We start from the raw sequence: 19295 nt of genomic DNA on the forward strand, positions 1-19295 counted from the left end.
TTCAAAAGAAAACAGTGAAGAAGACAGTGCAGTGGACTGATTCCTGTCCCGTGTGCTAATCCTTGCAGGTAACTGGCCACTATAAATATTTCTGTTTGGAAATCTTCTGTTAGTCATTGATGTAATTTGGATTGCATCTGGCTTCTAATACCTATCAATTTGCAGATGGATTGTGAACCTATTTAACAAATGACTGTTTCATGAATATTTAACCCTACCTAATGAGTTCCATGCCATCCAGAGCTATGCTGTAAGACCCTGGACTTAAAAAAGAGAGTGTGATCGAATGATAATCAACCAGAGAGCTTAGCAATGCTTATTTGCTAAGTTTCTTCTTGGGGACATGGTCAGAGAACTTATGACTGTGTTCTTAAAGAAAAAAATGGGAAGATGCCAGAAAGTGTCTCCAAAGATGCTGTGTTTGGGGTTGTCTGTTCAGTGACTTCACAGTAATATTATTATGTACAGCTTATAATATACCCTTAAGAATACTATATTTTCCCCGGAGGTGGTTCCTAATGCCTTTAATTCCAGCACTTGGGAGGCAGAGGCATATGGCTCTGTATAAGTTCAAGGCCAGCCTGGTCTACAAAGCGAGTTCCAGGACAGCTAGGATTACACAGAGAAACCTTGTCTCAAAAATAAAAACAAAAACAAAACGGAAAAAAAACCCAAAAGAATACTATTTTTTTTCTGCCCCTTTTCTATGTGGTTGGCCCTTCTATTCTGTGTGCTGTCTGAACAGTCAAGGAATTGAGCCCAGGCATGCCTCGTGTACATAGCTTTATCACACAGCTTTTCCCATTTGCTGTCTCCGAAGCATAATGAAGTCTTCTGCTCTATCTCTAAGCTTCGTTCTTGTTCCATTGCCAGCTCCGAGGCAGGCCCACCCACTGCGGCCAGTTTCTGGTCTGCTAGCGTTTCTCCACTTTGACCTCTCAGGAGCATGTATCACCCTGATTTTCTGACTCTGTCTTCTATTCTTGCTTGCCATTGCCACTTTCTCTTCTTTTACATGGCCTGTCCCTTCTCTTATGAATCAACTTTATTTTTATTTTGTTGAGGTCCTTGCACGGTGGTAAGAAGGCAAAAAATAGGAATTCTATCCGACAACCCTGGTCACCTCTGTCTTCTCTTCCTGTCAGCTCGGATGGACCACTACACATCATTTTTCTTACCGTGTGTCTTCCTGGTGGCAGAGGGTTGTTGCATTCACGGAAATCCCTGTAAATGAATTTCTAAATGGTCTTATTAAATAAAAAATACAGAGTCAAATATAGGGGTGAAAGCCGTAGAGATCAGGGAACTAGTGATAGCCACCAACCTCACCTCTCCAGCTCTGCAGCTCCCAAAAGTGGGCTACTTCCTGTCTACCCGTGCCTTTATTGCCTTGCTGTTCTGCCCTCTCATTGGCTCTTAGCCCAGCTACCTCATTTCCTTGTCACTGCCTGTCTGTACAGACCTCCAGGTCTCTATGGTTGGTGCTGGAATTAAAGGCATGTGTCATCACGCTTGGCTCTGTTCCCTAGTGTGACCTTGAACACACAGAGACCCTGCCTGCTTAGTGATTGGATTAAGGGCATGTGCTACCACTGCTTGACTTTTGTGTTTACTTAATGGCTTGATATTTCCTCTGATCTCCAAGCAAACTTTATTTATTAACGTACAAATAAAGTATCACCACATTTCAGCACAAATAAAACATCGCCCAAATCCCCTGAACCAGCCAGAGGCCATCCTCTATTTCCCTTTCCTTCTGGTTGTAGAAAGAAAGATACTAACCTGTAAAAGAAATATTCAGAGATAGACAGCTTTTCATAAAATATAAGCAAAATAGGAAGTAAAAAAAATTAAGACATTTCTGGTGGTTTTAGGCATATTATTTCACTTCAAAGGAGGTGTTTCCTTGAATGACAGTTGTCTGATTTTCTTGATACCAGAAATGATTTTTGGCTGCACTAACTGCAGTCGCCCTCCCCTCTGCCTGCTCATCTTGCCCTTACACGTATCCCCTCTGCATTTCCTGCTGTCAGGGAAGCTGGAATTGACAAGTCAGTCTGTCAATCATGTTTTTATTTTTCTTGTTGCAAACAGTAGCAGCATACATATAACTCAAAACCTTTAAAGAGAAACCACTGAGCCAAAAGCAAAATGAGAAATAAAATTGGCCAAGCATGAAAGAAAAGGAAATGAAAGCACTTTGATCGGTGTGGACCAACCCTGCACACAGTTGTCCAAGACGGGTGGCGATGAGGAAGGGCAAAGCCAGGAGGAGCCTGAAATGAGTTAGCTCCTTCCCTAGAGAGCAGCAGGGCTTGGTAGGAACAAAGTATGTGGATGCCACCCTGACACAGTCAGGAGAATCAGTTGGGCTAATGCATGCAGGCCTGTGATGTCAAGACTAAATGAGTCCACAGTGATGCTATATAGTCTTCCCTCTAGAGCCTTGGTTTGTCACTATAAACCCTTACTTTTGCTCACAAGTTTCTGGGTCAGCTGAGCATTTTTACTGCTTTTGGCTCTGCCCACTTGTGCTTCCTTGTGCACTTGTAGTCAGCTAGAGGGTCAGTAGGGGGCTGGCCCGGCTGGGAGAGCTCCAGGTGTGATGACTCAGCTCTCTTAGTGTGCTTGCTCCTGTTTTATCAAGTTAGGCTGAGCTTCATGGCATGTGAACAAAGTTGCAAGAAAAGGGATAGAAGCTTGCAGCGGGGCCCCATCAGGTCACCAGACATCAGCATACAGCATCTTCAGACTAAAGTAAGTCTGAATGAGAAGAGAGTTAGGTACAGGAGAAAGGACAGGAGAAGTTGTTAGTTGAAGGCAACAGATGTGCCCCAAGATTTCTACCCAGTTTTCTGCCCGAGGAGCTTGGCAACTGTACTGTCCGACTCATGGAGCTGGGAGACTTACCAGGGCTCACAGGTCAGAGACAATTCAGAGGTTAAAACAGTAATTGCTGTTAGGAGAAGATCGGTTTTAAGAAAGGAGATGTGGGATGGGATCCTTTTCTAAGCTTCTTCCAAGGATGAGGGACAATGGAAGTGAAAACACAGGGATGAGTTGTGAGTCACACGACAGGTTTGTTTGAAGGTGATAATCTACTTGATCTTCAAGAGGACGACCCATCTGGTCCTCTTGAATGTTAGCCTTTTTCTGAGCTAATGGAACTTGAGTCCTCAGTGAACACCTGCTCTTTGTGAGGCATGCTCAGTTTTACTGGTTTTTCTAAATGTGTTGGGGTACTTCTTCCTCATGCTGTCTGAGTTAGGGGGTCAGAGTAGTACTTAGCAAAGTGTAGTGGTCCCCAGATTGATTAGCATCTGCAATGCCTGCTATAAATCTAGGCTCTTAGGTACCCCCACCTCCATCAGGCCCCACAAGGGTTGGAATCGATGGGCTTGGGATCCAGTAGTCTCCCAGTAATTTTGAGACCTGAATTAGAATTGTGTGAATTTTGACAGGCTTAAAGGCTTTTTTTTTTCCTAAACAAATTTAGGAGAAAATACAAGGTATCCAGCCATGTTTGAATTTTGTGTCATCAATGGCTAAATTACTTTTTAGCACAAATATGCTCTCTTTACTGTTTAGTTTGTATTTGTTGATGATCTGAAAATGAAATTTAACTAGGGTCATGTGTTCTATGCCACATCCCTAGTGAGAGATGTTGAAAAATTACAGAAGATTCACAGAACAGTCAACGTCTTTAATGGAATTGAAATCCTAGAAAGAAAAGTTAAAAGTGGACTTGATGATCCCAGAGAGGAGGACCTGGGTGGGAGGATGGGTTAGAAGATTTTAAATGCTGAGCCATTTCTTATGGCTGCTCACATTAACCTACAAGAGATTTCTCTTAGGACAAGGCAAGGCTTCTCACCAATAAGTGACATCAGTGGGGGTTCTGAGTAAGTTCTGTGATTCTCAAAGGTCCTCAAGTGCATTTTGAAGTTTTATGTGATTGTAATGCAGCTTGGCCTCTGATGTCTGTGCCTGAACAGCTGAGAGATGCTGGCCAGTGGGAGGTTGGAGCAGATATTTCTCAAGGCCTCTTATGACTGTCCTTGAGATTGTCTGGAACTTGGCTTTTAGGAAATAGAGCAGAGCTGTGAAGAGGATGCTTTGGAGTGGCACTCCATGGGTTCGGAGCCCAGCTATGATGCCATTCCTAACTGTGTGTTCTTAGATGATGAGTTTACGCTTTCTCATCTGTGAAATTAAGTTCTTATTAACAGTTATCTCATGGGTTCTTGTGAGGTTTAATTGAATTTATCCATGTGAAATTCGAGAACAGAAACATACTCTTAAGTATTATTTTTATCTTATTAAGGACAGAAATCTGTCTATCGTGGGCATTTGGTGGTTGTTATAGCTGAAAACTGGTGTTGAATGGAAGTTCATTGCCGTGTAGTGAAGAATTGTCCCTTGCGAGCAATCCTGCTCTGTTTGTCTCTGTGACCTTTCATCTTAAGGTGTTAGCTTGAGCTTGCTCGGGTGTTGCTCTGTGTTACCACTGCATCTAGCCATGAATCTTTCCTTTTTCTCTTCTGAAATGAACTTTCCCACATTTTCCAGAAACCCCCAAGAGAATTGGGTTCATTTCCCATTGCAAATTGAATTCAATTAAAATGCTATAAAAGAATGCCATATAATGTCATGGAGAACAAAATGACATTTTCAAAATATTTTTGAGAAACTTGAACTCCCAGTCCATTTAGTTCTGCTAGTAAGGAAACAGATATAGTCATGGAAAAATTTTAATCTAACAACTAGTTTAATCACAGTTATGAATCCAACTGAGATTAGGCACTTTTAAATTTTGAAGATGGAAATCAAGTATTTTTGGCACAGGGAAGAATAGCTAGTACTAGTCTTATACAGCACTAAGTTTCTGCCCACACTCAATCAAAGCCTCATGTAATAAGCCTCAGGTTGATAGTAGAACGTCCCTTTAGCTGGTAACTTCAGCACCTTTTGGATTTATGTGGTAATTAATAAAATGAGTGTTTAAGTAACTTCTTGTTACTTGATTGAAACTTTTAGCCTTTCTCTTCAGTGAAGCTCCATTTTGAATCTGTAGACTGGTATGCACTCGGCCTTGCAGTGCTTCCAGACGGACAGGAAGTACTAAGGGTTGTTCCTGTTCTTTCAGTAAGGAAGATGTACTGTAATACCTCTGTCGATGGACTTGAACATTACCTATTGGTCTTCATTAGTTTGCAGGGCTCTGACTAATTGTGAAGCACAGAAGCCAAGCTGGTGCAGTTGGCTCACTTGCAGGTCCATTGGTGCTTGGCTAGTGGTTGCTTTGTTTAGAACAGCCACCTCCTTCACACCTGAGGATGTGTGGGTTGAAGGTGGGGCAGCTGGCCAAGGTTCCGCTCCAAGAAAGGTGATCTAGACCTGTTCATAGAGTAGAGGCGCAGTTTCAAGAGACAAGAGGACAAGAAGGGGGCTCTTTTCTTATTTTTCATTTACTTATTTTTATTTTATATGTATGGATGTTTTTCCTACATGTATGTAGTGTACCACGCTCATACAGTGCCCATAAATGCCCGATGAGGGTGCTGGATGTTCTGGGACTGGAGTTACAGAAGGTTCTGAACCACCATGGGCCTGCTGGGAATGAAACCCAGGTCCTCTAGAAGAGCAACAGGTGCTCTTAAATGCTGAACCACCTCCAGCTCCAAGAAGTGGACTTCTTTGAAATAAGCCAGGTGACCAAGGCTAGGAATTGGTACAAGGTCACTTCTTCTGCATTATACCAGCCAATGAAAGCACCAGAGTTAGTCCAGATCATGGGTAAGAAGACAGATTTCATTTCTTGATGAGAGGAACAATAACTTTGCATCACAACAGGTGTCATGTTAGGTCAAAACTGGCCTGCAATCAACATGTGACAAAATATGTTATTAAATTAAGGGGTTTTAGAGTGATAACTTTTTTGGGGGGTGCTAGGTAAATCATCTCTATATGTGTAAGGAGAGGCAGAGGGAGTTTCAGGGAGACCCATGGAAGAGAGGAAGGCAGTGTGATGATGGAAATAGAGATTGGACTGGTGTAACCTCAAGACAAGGAATGTCTCCAAGGACAGAAGTTGGCAAGGCAGGGAGTGGAATCTCCCTTGGCGCCTCTGTAGAAAGAGTGACTGTCAGGGCTGCTGCTTTGACTTGGGACATCTGCCTTCAGAACTGCAGGAGAATCAGTGTCTGTTGTTTTGTTTTTAAGCCAGCCAGTTTGTGCCAATTTATTGTGGCAGCCCCCAGGAAACTAGCAGGTGTGAATATGGGGACAGCTAAAGAATGAGTCATCCATTTGTAAGTGTATGCAATTTAATTCATGCCTTCTTACTTAGTCTGACAAAACTTTTCTCTGTACTATGATGCCACTGCTGAAAACACTTTTTAAAGTACATAACGCATGGTCACATTACACTGCTCTATTTAAACACTTTGAGATGGAGCCATTGCTTGAGACCTGGACCACCATTCTCTTTGTCTCTCAACACTCACCTCTAGCAGGCCTACGACGTCTCATATTGAGAGTGCTGTAAGGATCTGGTGATGATCTTATTCTCCTTCCAGCAAATACACCAACTTCTCTCCCAGACCAGTTTTGCCAAGAGCTCACTTTAAATCACTCTGGCTGGGAACGTTTAATGGTATTTAGTTGTGGCTGTTAGATCTCTAAGACAGCATTTAAGATCTCTGGAGTAAAATTGTTCTAGAACAGTTATCTGTCACGGTTGCTGTTAGTTTTTCTGTGAGGCTGGCTCACTGAGAGCAGAGTTGCTTTCTCCAACATGTGTCTTCTGTATCATCTGCCCTGGTACTTTGAAGGTCTGGTTACTTTGGTACCCACTGTGCAAGAGAGAACATAAGTTAGAAAGGTGAAATAATTCTATTGGCTTGTTTTATCATCTGATCCTCTTTATTCATTTGACTAAATTTGAGCTGCTAGGTGAATTGACTCCTTTGAGCTGAGGGGCTGTTCAATACTTTTGTCTATGGAGTCACTGAGTTCTGGAGAAATCTGTGGATCCTTCTTAGAATAATACTTATTAATGCATAAAATAAAAATAGATTTACCAAGGAAATTATCTTGTAAACCAGCTCCAAAAGTATTATAAATTGTGATAGAATAGTATTTCTGCATCTTTATATTCATACATTAAACACTCTAGTATCTAGCAGTTAGCTCGTTCAGCTTCCAGCATTTCAAAGTAGCACCACAACACACTACAGCAGCCATAGTGTGACACTAACATGTAGATGACAGAATCACAGGTTCTTTTAGAACTATTGTCTGTTGCCTGTTCCCAGATTTGCAAAGAACCCCAGACTTTAAAGCCAGATGAGTTCAAAGATAGAATTTTATTTCCACTAGTTCATTCATAGGCCACTCGAATTCTCTAAGCCACAGACAAAGGGTCCTGAAAGTCTAATTTGGAGATAACTCTAGGATAAGCCACATCTGGAGTTCCTGAGGAGGCAGGTGCTCCAGGCCCCCATGACAGTTTACCATTCCTCCTTCCAGGCCTGGTCTCATTCCCTTGGGCTTAGATAAAATAGGAGGCAGCTTGTGAAGGCATCCTCTAGTTCTTGCTAATAGAATTTACACAAGAATACTGTTACTAACTCGGTATTAGTCAGCTTTCTGTCACGATAACCTGAGACAATCAGCATGTAGAAAGAAAGGATTTATTTTGGCTCGTGAATTTAGAGGTCTCAGTGAGGGGGTGGCTGACCCTATTGCTTATGGGTTATGCCTACCTACTTCATGAATAGAAAGGCAAAGTGAAGAAGATGAAGGGCTGGGGCCCCACCTCTTTGAGTTCTGAGCCTTCCAGTAGGCATGGGCTCAGAACTGAGCTTTTAAAAAATGATTATTAATTAAGTTTTTTTCATTTATTTTACAATCCAACCTCAGTTTCCCCTCCATCCTTTCCTCCTGTTCCCTCACCCCATCTCCCCTTTGCCACCCCTATCTAGTTCTCCGCTGTTTCTGTTCAGAAACAGGCCTCCCATGGGTGTCAACAAAGCATGGCACATCAAGTTGAAGTATGACTAAGCTTCTCCCTTTGTATTAAGCCTTGGCAAAGCAGCCCAGTATGGGGAATAGGTTCCCAAGAGCCAGCTCAAGCTTTAGGGACAAGCCCTGCTCTTACTGCTAAGAGTCCCAGAAACAGACCAAGCTACACAACTGTCACACATATGCAGAGGGCCTAGGTTGGTCCCATGCAGGCATCAGTCCAAACTCTGTGAGATCTTATGAACCCAGGTTAGTCGTTTCTGTGAGTTCCCTTGTGATGAACTTGACTCCCCCAACCCCTGGCTCCTACAATCCTTTCTTCCCTCTCTTCAACAGGATTCCTGGAGCTTGGCCCAGTGCTTGGCTGTGGATCTCTGTATCTGCTTCCATCAGTTAGTAGAAGAAAGCTCTCTGATGATAATTCTGGAAATGGCCAGTTCAGACACCCTCTCCACTATTGCTAGGAGTCTTAGCTGTGGATTCCTGGAAGTTTCCCTGACACCAGGTTTCTCCTTAACCCGAAATACCCCCAACCCCAATAAAGACATCTCCTTCATTACTCTCCCGCTCCATCTTGCCCAATTCCCCATGTTCCCATCCCCACCCTCCCGTCCCAGTTTACATAGATCTCTTCTATCTCCCCTTCCCAGGGAAATCCATGCATTCCTCTTTGGGCCCTCCTTGTTACCTAGCCTCTCTCAGGCTGTGGATTGTAGCCTGATTATCTTTTACTTTCCAGCTAATATCCACTTATGAGCTTTTAACATGCGGCATGTAAGTAGTGTTTAAGATCCAAACTATTGGATTTCCTCATCTTTTACTTTATTACAAGGAAACACCATTGATCTTTGTATTGTGTCAATCACTGCTTCATGGCACATAATGTTTGGGCCAAGCAGAATTAATGTGCTGGTTCTTGAGATACTTACTGGTGTATGGACAGTGTCCTGATATTTTAGCTCTGTGAATCATGAGAATGAGAGGAATGTCTGCTTGACATCAACATTGTGTATTTTGAACCATCACTATAATTCTGTGTGCTTATGTACACCTCCAGTGTGAGAGCACATATATATGCTGATTAGAGCACTTGAACCCTGCCGTCATTCATGTGGTTGACATTTGCATTTTTCTGTCTTCCAAGCCATCTAAGTCCCCTTAACTCTGAGCCTTTTTTATTGGTTGAAATGCATACCAAATTTGCTTATATTTTAATACACCAGGTTAACATGAATAGATTCTTGAAGTGGGAAAAAGGAATAGTTGGTAAGATTGAGAATAGACGCTGTGATCACTTGAGGCTTACAGAGCAGTCCATTGATTATTATTAGTCTTGACACTTCTCACCTAACTTCAAGTCATCTGCCTTTTATTGCAATTCTCTTGGCAAGTTAGAATTTGTGTTATTTGGCTTTGTGTTTGTACACTAAATATTTACTCCAACCTAGTGAATGTTCTAAAACTGCAGTGGACTTCTTCATTTTTAGGTGAGTACCACATTTGTACCCTAGTTCCTCAAGGCCCACCCTCAGTACACCTTCCCTCACCATCTCTCTGACTCCTGTAATAATGTCCCCATACTACTCTTGACAGTTGCTAGGGTTAAGGACAACCCCAATGGACTTGTTATCCAATTCCAAGGTGGAGATGGATCTATCAGGGCTAAAACCCAGAAGACACTAGAACTGCCTTACTTTCTTTCTTTTTTTTTTCTTTTTTTTCTTTTTTAGAAGTCGATTCTTCTTTCTATCTGCTTCTTCAGGCTGCTTATGGCACTATAAAGCTCTCTTCCATTCTGAAAGCCTTCATATCTTCTTCATGATGTCATCTGCATGCTGGAGGCATTTGTTTGGTCAAAGCTTATTTTTTTTAAGTTTTAGCTTTGTGCATATAAATGTCATTTGAGACAGGGATGCATGTTATTCTTGCCATAGTTCTGTGGCATAGGCAGGTATTCTTTTTGTTTTTTTTTTTTTTCCTGTCTCATGATCTCTGCAGTATAAGTGGCTTGTCCTTCCTTACATAGCTTACATTTTGTATGTGCAACACTGCAAAATTTGGACCTAGGCAGTGTTGTATATTTTGCACCATATAAAAATTTGCAATCACGGTGTTTTCTGTTGACTCATGAGCTGAATAATGCATAACAACCCCAAAGCATGTTCTGTGATACATTCATCTGATGATATTACCTACGAAAAGAAAGGATTTTGTAACCAGTTCTATAACCAGCAATACTGTGAAAACTGTTTATGGAAGGCAGGAGTGGAGATCAAAGCCAGAGCTTCTCACATGCTAGAGAAGTGCGCTACAACTGAGCCACATCTCCAGCCCAGTACATTCCGGACTAAAGAGTGTACTAGCAGAGAAGTAGCTATACATGTCAAGTAGTAGGAAAAGCTGATTTTATTTTTAGTCTTTTTACCCCAGTATCTTTCAAAGAAACTCATATAAGCACAAGGCCCTTATTTCTTGTTCTCTTATTCCCATAGTTACTTTCTTTTCATAAAAATATATTACTAAAATATATTATTATTTTATTATTATTGCATGTGTGTATGAGTGTTTTTTTTCCTGCATGTATGTCTGTGTACCATGTGTGTGCCTAGTGCTGTGGAGTCTATATGAGGGTGTTTGATTCCCTGGAACTGGAGTTACAGATGGTTATGAGTCATCCTGTGGGTGCTGGGAATTAAATCCTGATTCTCTGGAAGGGCAACCAGTCCTCTTAATGGCTGAACCATCTCTCTAGTTTCCTCACTCCCATAGTTACTGTCTTCTGGGAAGAGGATAGATTTCTAGGGCCTAACTATCCATTTGTCTAGCTGTGGCTCTGCTTCTAGCCTTGGTATGAAGATGGCCCTGTTGCTGATCAGAGCAAAGGTTGACAATACCTCATTTGTCTGTTAGAAATGTCTTCAGCAAAATGTCCTGAAGTATGTCAATAGTTTTGTTATGAGTCCTTGCTTGCTTATATAGATGTTACCTGAAGCTTGTTAGGAAATTGAAATTTTAGGGAACACCTTAGATGTGCTAAAGGGAATCTGCATTTTATCAGGTTCTTCGATGTTCTTTTGTATGCACAGTAACATTTCAGAATCACTAAAATTTCTTTTCTTTCTTTCTTTTTTTTTTTTTTTTTTTTTTTAGTTTTTCAAGACAGGGTTTCTCTGTGTAGCTTTGCGCCTTTACTGGAACTCACTTGGTAGCCCAGGCTGGCCTCCAACTCACAGAGATCCACCTGGCTCTGCCTCACTAAAATTATATTTACTTTTTTACTTGACACAAAATTTGGAGGTGGAATGTCTTATTTTAATTTTAAGTCATTGCTAGAATCAATGACCCTGGCTTTTCCATCCTCGTGGCGGTATAATGGCTGTCAAAGCTCTGTGCATTATGTCTTCTGCTGGTTAAGAAATCCCTTTAAATACGGGATGGGAAGAGGTAGTGGGGTAGAACATTTTTCTTTTGTGGCTCCTACTTTTTCTTTTAGTGTGATTTATTTATGTATTTGCTCAGAAAGATCACTTTCAGGCTTCTCTTTAGCTCCTATAAGCTACGTCTTGGTCACCTATCTATCGAGTAGGTCACACTGGCATAAAGTAATCCATGACAACAATTATCTCAGTCACAGTTAGTCTTGAGTAGTGCTCTCTAAAAGCAGCAGGTTAGCCATACAGACCTTTAAGTTTATACTAGCTACATTTTTAAAAAGTAAAAAGGAAAGCAGTAAAATTAATATTAATAGTGCTTTGCTCCAAAAATTTCATACTAACATCATTTTAACATATAAATAATGTGCAAAAACCATCAAGAAAATGTTTTATAGACTTGATTTGACATTGAGTTAGCAGAACCAGGTCTGTCTAATGCTAACACCAGATACCCAATTCATCAGATCTACTGACCTGTATTTAGCCCTCAGAAGAGTCACAGGAGAAAAGAGGCTCACAAACAGCTCCATACATCATTAAACTGGATGATTTCTAATACTCCACCCACACTAGCTTCTAAGGAGCAAGGGTTATTTCAAGGGTTATTGTGTCAGCTTGATTGGGCGAAGGGGTACCAGGCAGCTGGTTAGCATGATTTCTGAGGATGTCTTGTGGGTATTTCCCAAAAGAAACCAGATGAGTGCTGATCGTGCTCCCCACTGTGAGCAGGGATCCCCATCTAATCCAGTAGTTCTCAACTTGTAGGTCAGGACCCTAAAAAGACCACTGGAAAACACAGATATTTACATTACAATTAGTAACAGTGGCAAAATCACAGTTATGAAGTGGCAATGAAAATAATTGTATGGTTGGGGGTCACCGCCTGAGGAACCGTACTAAAGGATCACAGCATTAGGAAGGTTGAGAATCACTGAGCTAATCCAGGGAAAGTCTATTAGAATGACAGAATGGAAGAAGCATGCAGACACAGTCTGCCCGATCTGGTGTGCCCTCTGCCCTTGGTCACAGGCATTGCTGGTTCTCGGTTCTTTGAACTTGGAAGGAGACATAGATATTGCTTCTGGTTCTCAGGCCATTGGCTCTCCTTGGTTTCAGCTTCTAGGCTGTGGACCGTGGGGCTTCTAAGCTCCTGTGATTATATAAGTCAGTCTCTCAAAGTAGCCTTTTCTGTATCTGTCCATTCAGTTGATTCTCTTAGTCTGGGGAAGGCCAATTGACATAGCAACTAGGTCTGAGAACCACCAGCCTTGCAGAGAGTCCTGACCCATTGCTCCCTTTGGGACACAGTGCCCAGCAGGCAGCACAGTAGGAGGTGCTCTTGAATAAGTAGCCAGCAGTGGGCTCCACAGAAACTTCCCTTCAGCCTGAGGCCATTTCCAGCAGCGCAGGAGGTCTGGCTGGGTGTTGCACTTGTTAGAGTTGCAAATGCCTGACCTGACTCCACCTACTCCATCCTTGTCCCAGTTTTTTACTACTTTCCTTCCTATCTGTGCCATGTGGCTGGCAGGTGGGGCTTGTATCCTGCTGAGCTTCCCTAACCTGGAAGCCATCTGTGCCACAAGCCAGCTCCTTCTTGGTCCTGATACCCACTGTGGTTCCTGTGGCAAACGCACCCCTTCTGTGTTGCCTTGCTGTTCTCTGAGGCAGTGTCTGTGGTCAGGACCTTGCCTGTTTCTCAATGCTTTTCCTTACACAGGAGGCCTTGTTCATTCCAGAACTGGCTGCCTCAGGTACTCATAGCTCTGCAGTTGCTTTTCTAGTTATATTTTGCTTCTTCCTTGATACTGAGATCACGTGAACTTGGCCTGCCATCTGCCCATTTAAAGCATCTCTGGCTCTTAGAGTCAGAATTTAGATGTGATTTTTTACCATAATTGGGTGTGTGGTTAGCTGCCCATGTGCATATCTCTGGGCCCCTGGGGACGGGGAGCATGCACATAACTTAGAACATAGGCTTGTAGATTGACACACTTCTTTGGCAAGCCCAACCTGCTGGGTTTCTCTTCGGAGGAGGGAGCTTTAGAAGGGCATAGTGGAAAAGATAATTACTTTCCTATTAGGAGTCTCTTACGGAGGCTTTTTGGTGCAAACATAGCCATATTCAAGCAGAAATGCATTCATGTCCTTGAATTTAAGAACAAAGGGACTGAGTACAGGTCTTGATGTCTAACGTGGGTTTGGTAGAGAAGCCCTGCTCACGTCACATTCCCAGCCCATGAAATTACATGGGCTTGTGTGAAGGCCTCTGTGAATTGCAGTATAATTAGAGAGGTAGCTGTAGACTAGTCTGTTTATTTCAATATAACTTAAATGTTAAGAAAAACTCTACTACCATTATTCAGGTCTGTATCTTTTTATTTTAAACTATGCTTTAAAAGTTTCTGAAGACCAAGCACTAGCAGGAATAGTGAGGTTTAATACGATCAGTTTCCCAGCTTACATTTGACAGTGAGGCTTGTATTTTCACTATTTAGATCTAACATAAATAGGTCTCAGATTAGACAATAGAATTCTTAAAACTTAAATGTAATGTAAGACTTAAAAGATATTTTAAGATAAGGTTAGTGAGCATACATACAATCCCAGCACCCAGTAAAAAGAGGCAGGAGGACTGTTAGAAATTTGAAGCCAGCCTAGTCTACACAGAAAGTTCCATGTCAGCCAGGAGTACATAGTAAGACCTGCCTCAAAAGAAAATATCTAATATAAAAACATAGAACTCTTGCATAAGTCTCTAATATTTCAGCAGCAGTACAAGTGAACATGGTAAATTTCTCATGGATTATTTGGAGGTTTATCAAGAGAGACCCAGTACCCAGTCAGCAATGCTTCCAGAAATGGGGTTCAAATGACTCAAACCATGTATGGGTTGTATGTATGGGTTGGCAGACAGAGGGATGGATATGCTAACCCAGAGTCAGGAGTGACGGGATGAGTCCATTCCTGCTGGTCAGGTGGCGAGCTTTTCTCCAGTGGGCCTCTATTTTATTTCTTAACACTGTCCATTGAAGGACATTTTAAGCATGCTGGATTTTTGTACATTGGAGAACTTGCCAGATGTTGAACAGTGTGTGGCCAGTCAGAGCAGCCTTGAGAAGTCTTCTTTCCTTCTCCCATCTCCAAGGCATCACTTTCTTTGTTCATAATTTTGAAGACATTGAAACATTAAAAACTTAGTTGTCCCCCCCCCATTTGATATGAATATAAGAGCAAGATAATGCTTGAACTAGTAGAAGGTTATATTATATAATAGAAGTACTTACCTACTCAGTGTAAATAGCCATAGGTTTTGTTCCATAAATCGTTATGTATTTGAAAATCAACATTTTTTGGACGTGGCCAGTTAATACATAGATCATTATCTCTGTTGCAGCTTCTCAGCTCTATTATCACTGTCACCAAAGCATCCCAGACAATCTGCTAATGAAGGTGCTATTGAGTTCTCATGTCATACCCAATATGGCCCTTTGGCCAGTTGATCCAGCCCTGGACTACAGGGTGGTGCACAGATCTGTCAGCACTATCATTTGATTTTAATGTTAGCACAATAGTAGCTTTCTACATTTGTAAACATGTCAGACCACTAGGTCTTGTTTTTGAGGTTCTGGACTCATTTTTAAGATTTGGTATTATAAAAGGGAATGCCATTTCTGCCATGGTCAGTTATTGAAGTGACTAGGGGGACACCGAGGTTCTAGTATTTCCAGAGTACTCATCTGAGGGAGCTCTGAGCCACAGTGTTTAGCACAGTGATTCATATTTATTCTTGCATCTGGGTCAGAGGTAGGTCATGCAGAACTGATACTGATGTAAGAGACAGGTGAACCTAAGCAACCCAGGCTTTGTCCCGATTTATTCTCTAACACTCTTAGCTGGATTTTGTCCTCACTGTCAGGATGGATGCGACACCTCCAGGTATCATGTGTCTATTCCCAGCAGGAAGAAAAAGAAGCGGGGGTGGGGGGGGGTAATTACATCATATTAGAAAAATTGAGGGGCTTCCATATCTCAGCAATCTTTGTGTTAGACTAAGCAGGGTCGCCATTGTAAGAAAGCCTTAGGAAGCACAGCATTTTGGTTGAGATCGTTGCTATCACCCTCCAAAATGAGAAGCAAGAATGTTGGGTAGGCAAATTGCACACCATCTGCCGCGGCATCTGTTCTTGTTTTGGTGGCCTTTATATTTCATTACAGATATTTAACATTGTATCATCATCTCCCCTGAGTAACATATCTTTTTAACCATCCCAGAACTAGCAGCTTGTTTTCCTGAATTGGAAAATTAAATAACGTTATTCACATTTTTATGTAAATGTTGTCTAATACACATGTATAATTACTTGAGAATGATTTTCTTCAGAAATACATTTTCCTAAGGATTTCACTTTGGGACTTTGATTAGAGGTGACTCTTAGTATTTAGTGAACAAGGTTTGGGGAGAAAGCAGAGTTGAGATCAGTGGGACACAGTTCACATGCTGATCTTCTTCTTAAGTAAGTCTTTTTTCCTTGGGGGTGGCTGCACATTGAAGGAAGGTTGAACTCAGTCCTGTAGCTTTGTTATAACATGGGTTGGATGTGAGCTTGGCAGAAAGACAATTAAATGTGCACTTGGATCCCATGTTAGATCTCACTCCTGTGTTTTGAAATTCTTGTCCTTGCTCTGAGGTAATATTTATTCTCCTTGTGGTAGCAGCACACTTCACTTGCTGTTTGTCATAGACTTCCCATAAAAAAGGATGAGGTAGCTAAACAGTCTCAACTGTGTCTTTGTCTTGGTGTGATGTCTGTCCTAAAGTGGCCGATGTGGGAAAAGTATGAAAATGAATGTGTTTACTTGCTGTGTGGACTTGAACTGTGAGATAAATTTTGTCCAGCTGGTTCTGTACTGCGGAGTTAATTCTAGGATCTGTTTCAATGTTGCTGTTATGATGAAGTATAACCATGACTCTTTATAAGTCAGGTAAATCCTTGTCCTAAAATTATATATATGAGAACTTTAGATGTCATATTATTTTAAAGCTTCAGTAAGATACTCCACTCTTTAATTTCAACGTTTCTAGGGATGTACATCAGTCAGTTTTAACTGTCCATTGATACAACCTAGAAACTCCTTGGAAGAGAGCCTTGATGATGGAACTTTGCTGTGTGAAAGGAGCAGTCTGCTTGAGAAAGGAAAAAGAAAGAAGAGGAGAAGGCAGGACCCTTGCTCATTCTTTCTCAGCATGGTGAGCTGATAAAGAGGTTTAAACACAAGGCTTTAGATCAGTGGTTCTCAGCCTTCCTAATGCTGTGACCCCATAATACAGTTCCTCATGTTGTGGTGACCTGCAACCATAATGTTATTTTCGTGGCTACTTCATAATTGTAATTTTGCTACTGTTATGAACTGTAATGTAACTATCTGATATGCAGATGATCTTAGGCGACCCCTGTGAAAGGATTGTTTGGACCCCAAAGGGGTCGCAACCCACAGGTTGAGAACAACTACTCTAGATTTCTGTGGAAAAACTTAGTTTTGAAAAAAAAAAGACACTTGGCAAATTGGAGAGCAGACAAGGAGGCAGTGGTATAGCATAGAGTCCAAGGATGTTCTTAACTTGGCAAATCAAGAATGAAGATTAGTGTATTTTCTAGAAGTAACTTCCCAACAAAGTAGCCATGAGCCATATTTGTTTACTGAGCCACTGAAATGTGGTATGCAAATTGACATATGCTCTAAGTGTGAAATACATACCATCTTTTAGACAGTCTGAAGAAAGCAGTATAAAATATCAGACTTTTATAATGGTTATACATTGTACCATATTATACTATTTGGATATATTTGGATAAATAATAAATGTTACTAACAACAATTTTTACTATTTACCATTCTCTTTTCTCTCTCTCTCTCTCCCGTCTCTCTCCCTCTCCCGCCTCTCTCTCTCTCTCTCTCTCTCTCTCTCTCTCTCTCTCTCTCTCTCTCTCTCTCTCTCCCTCTCCCCCCCCCCCTCTCTCTCTCTCGTGTGTGTGTGTGTGTGTGTGTGTGTGTGTGTGTGTGTGTGTGTGTGTGTTTGTGTGTGTGTGTGTTTGTGTTTGAGATTGAGCTCAGGCCTTGCACATACTGAGAATATTCTGTATATGCATCTGTGAAGTCCTGATTGTTTTCAGTGTGACTACCAAAAGATTTTGAGTTCAAATTGTGTCTCATACTTCTGTTGACTAATCTCTGAGCTGACTGTACATAAGAGGAACTGGAATCAGAAGTGATCTGTTTACACCATTGGAAAGGGAGCCTGTGACATAGTAGGGATAGCTTTTTACTGTGCATTTACTTCTTTTAGAAAACTGTTCTTATTTAATGGACACAATATCTGTAGGTAATGAGAGGGCATGAATAATAACAAGACAACAGACACCCCTAATCACCCCCAACTGAAGAAAGAGAGAAAACACCTTTGATTTTTGAATGCATTTTATCATTACCTATATGCTACTGGGCTGTGATAATTTTAATAGTAAAAATAATATTCTTTAAAAAAAGTTTTTAAAATTATCTTTATATGTATGTGTGTGTATCTGTGTATGTGTGTGTGTGCTCTATGATTGAGGGTGCCTACAGAGGCCAGAATAAGATACCAGATCTGGAACTGGAGTTTCAATGACTGTGAGCTGCCCTATTTGGGTGCTGGGAACTAAACTCTGGTCTTCTATCTAGATCCTAAAGAGAGTTTCAAAGTAAAGGGTATCACATGTAGTTTTTATAATTTGCATAATTTGGCAGTATAAAGTTAGAGTGCGTATGCAATTTGTGTGTCCTGAACATGCAAACTGCAGATAAACATATATAACATATATAGCTTGATGCCATTTTGAATTTTATAAAACATGTCTGTTTATACATCTTTATACTTTTTGTATACATGAATATATAATCATTCTCATACACTGATAGTATGATAGATATGATCCCATAGTCTTGGGATTCAGACTGCAAGGCCACAAGGAATGAATTCATATTCTTATTTCATAGATGTTCAGAGAAAAATAATAATTGTATAATTAGGGTTTTTATTTGTCTAGTTTTTACCATTTTTTATATTCTACAAATAAAAATTCCTTCAGGAGATAAAAATAAGTTAAAAGATATGTTCAAACAGTTGAATTTTCTTAGAAGAGAATGCATTGCCTTAGAAGGAAGAAAGGAACACTTTTTATTTTTAGAAATAAAAAGAGGATAGATTGCAGGAGAAACATTAAAGCCATCACCCTCCTCCCTCCAAGTTATTCGCTGGACAGGTAAGTCTTATCCCTTTTGGACTGACTCTGAAATCAGTTCTTTACCTGGTCCTGGGAGCCTAGGTGGGCTTCCTCCCTTGTGCCCCACAGCTGCAGTTTCTGAGCATTTGAAGCAAATGACACTGATCTAACAAATTGTGCTTCAGGCAGGCCTGGCAGAGCAGCAGAGATCCATGCGTCATTTTATTGACTGAGTGTAGGATGTGTGGCTGTGTTGGTGATGTTTACTTTACTGATCATCTCTGTGCAGTATGTTGCAAAGCATGTAGAAAACTCAAAACTACAAGGAAGAAATCAAATATTTAAGTACCTCTGACATCTCTATGTAAGTACTGATAATATTTTGTTGTATTTATTTCTAGGATTTCTAGATATATTTGTTTAACCATTTTCAAAGTGTAGAAAGCATAGTATATATATTTATCCTGCTTTGTCCAATAAATGTTATATTATGGATGCTCTTTCACAGCTTTGAATGTTCTTCGTAAGTGCAGTTGACTTTAAACTAGATAATTTTGGAGAAATCAATTAGACA

General features: G+C 41.0%; 1 protein-coding gene across 5 annotated transcripts in view; it reads left to right on the top strand.

Annotated features, from left to right (window-relative positions):
* LOC143273001 (uncharacterized) overlaps positions 1 to 19295 on the top strand; it is a 222495-nt gene that overhangs the window by 171393 nt on the left and 31807 nt on the right. The window contains exons 5-6 of one of the 5 annotated variants that reach the window (XR_013050784.1): positions 9 to 68; positions 16543 to 16703. The exons of 2 other annotated variants lie outside the window; for them this stretch is intronic. Coding sequence is in view for 1 of the 3 variants with exons in the window: in XM_076570714.1 (XP_076426829.1) it covers position 16587 (1 nt within the window). In the remaining 2 variants the exon portion in view is untranslated. Of the gene's footprint in view, positions 1 to 8; positions 69 to 16542; positions 16704 to 19295 lie in introns of those variants that run through there. 2 more of the 5 variants (XR_013050785.1, XM_076570714.1) reach the window with 2 other exon arrangements.

This window comes from Peromyscus maniculatus, chromosome 4 (genome assembly GCF_049852395.1).
Source record: "Peromyscus maniculatus bairdii isolate BWxNUB_F1_BW_parent chromosome 4, HU_Pman_BW_mat_3.1, whole genome shotgun sequence".
Classification (NCBI taxonomy): Eukaryota; Metazoa; Chordata; class Mammalia; order Rodentia; family Cricetidae; genus Peromyscus; species Peromyscus maniculatus.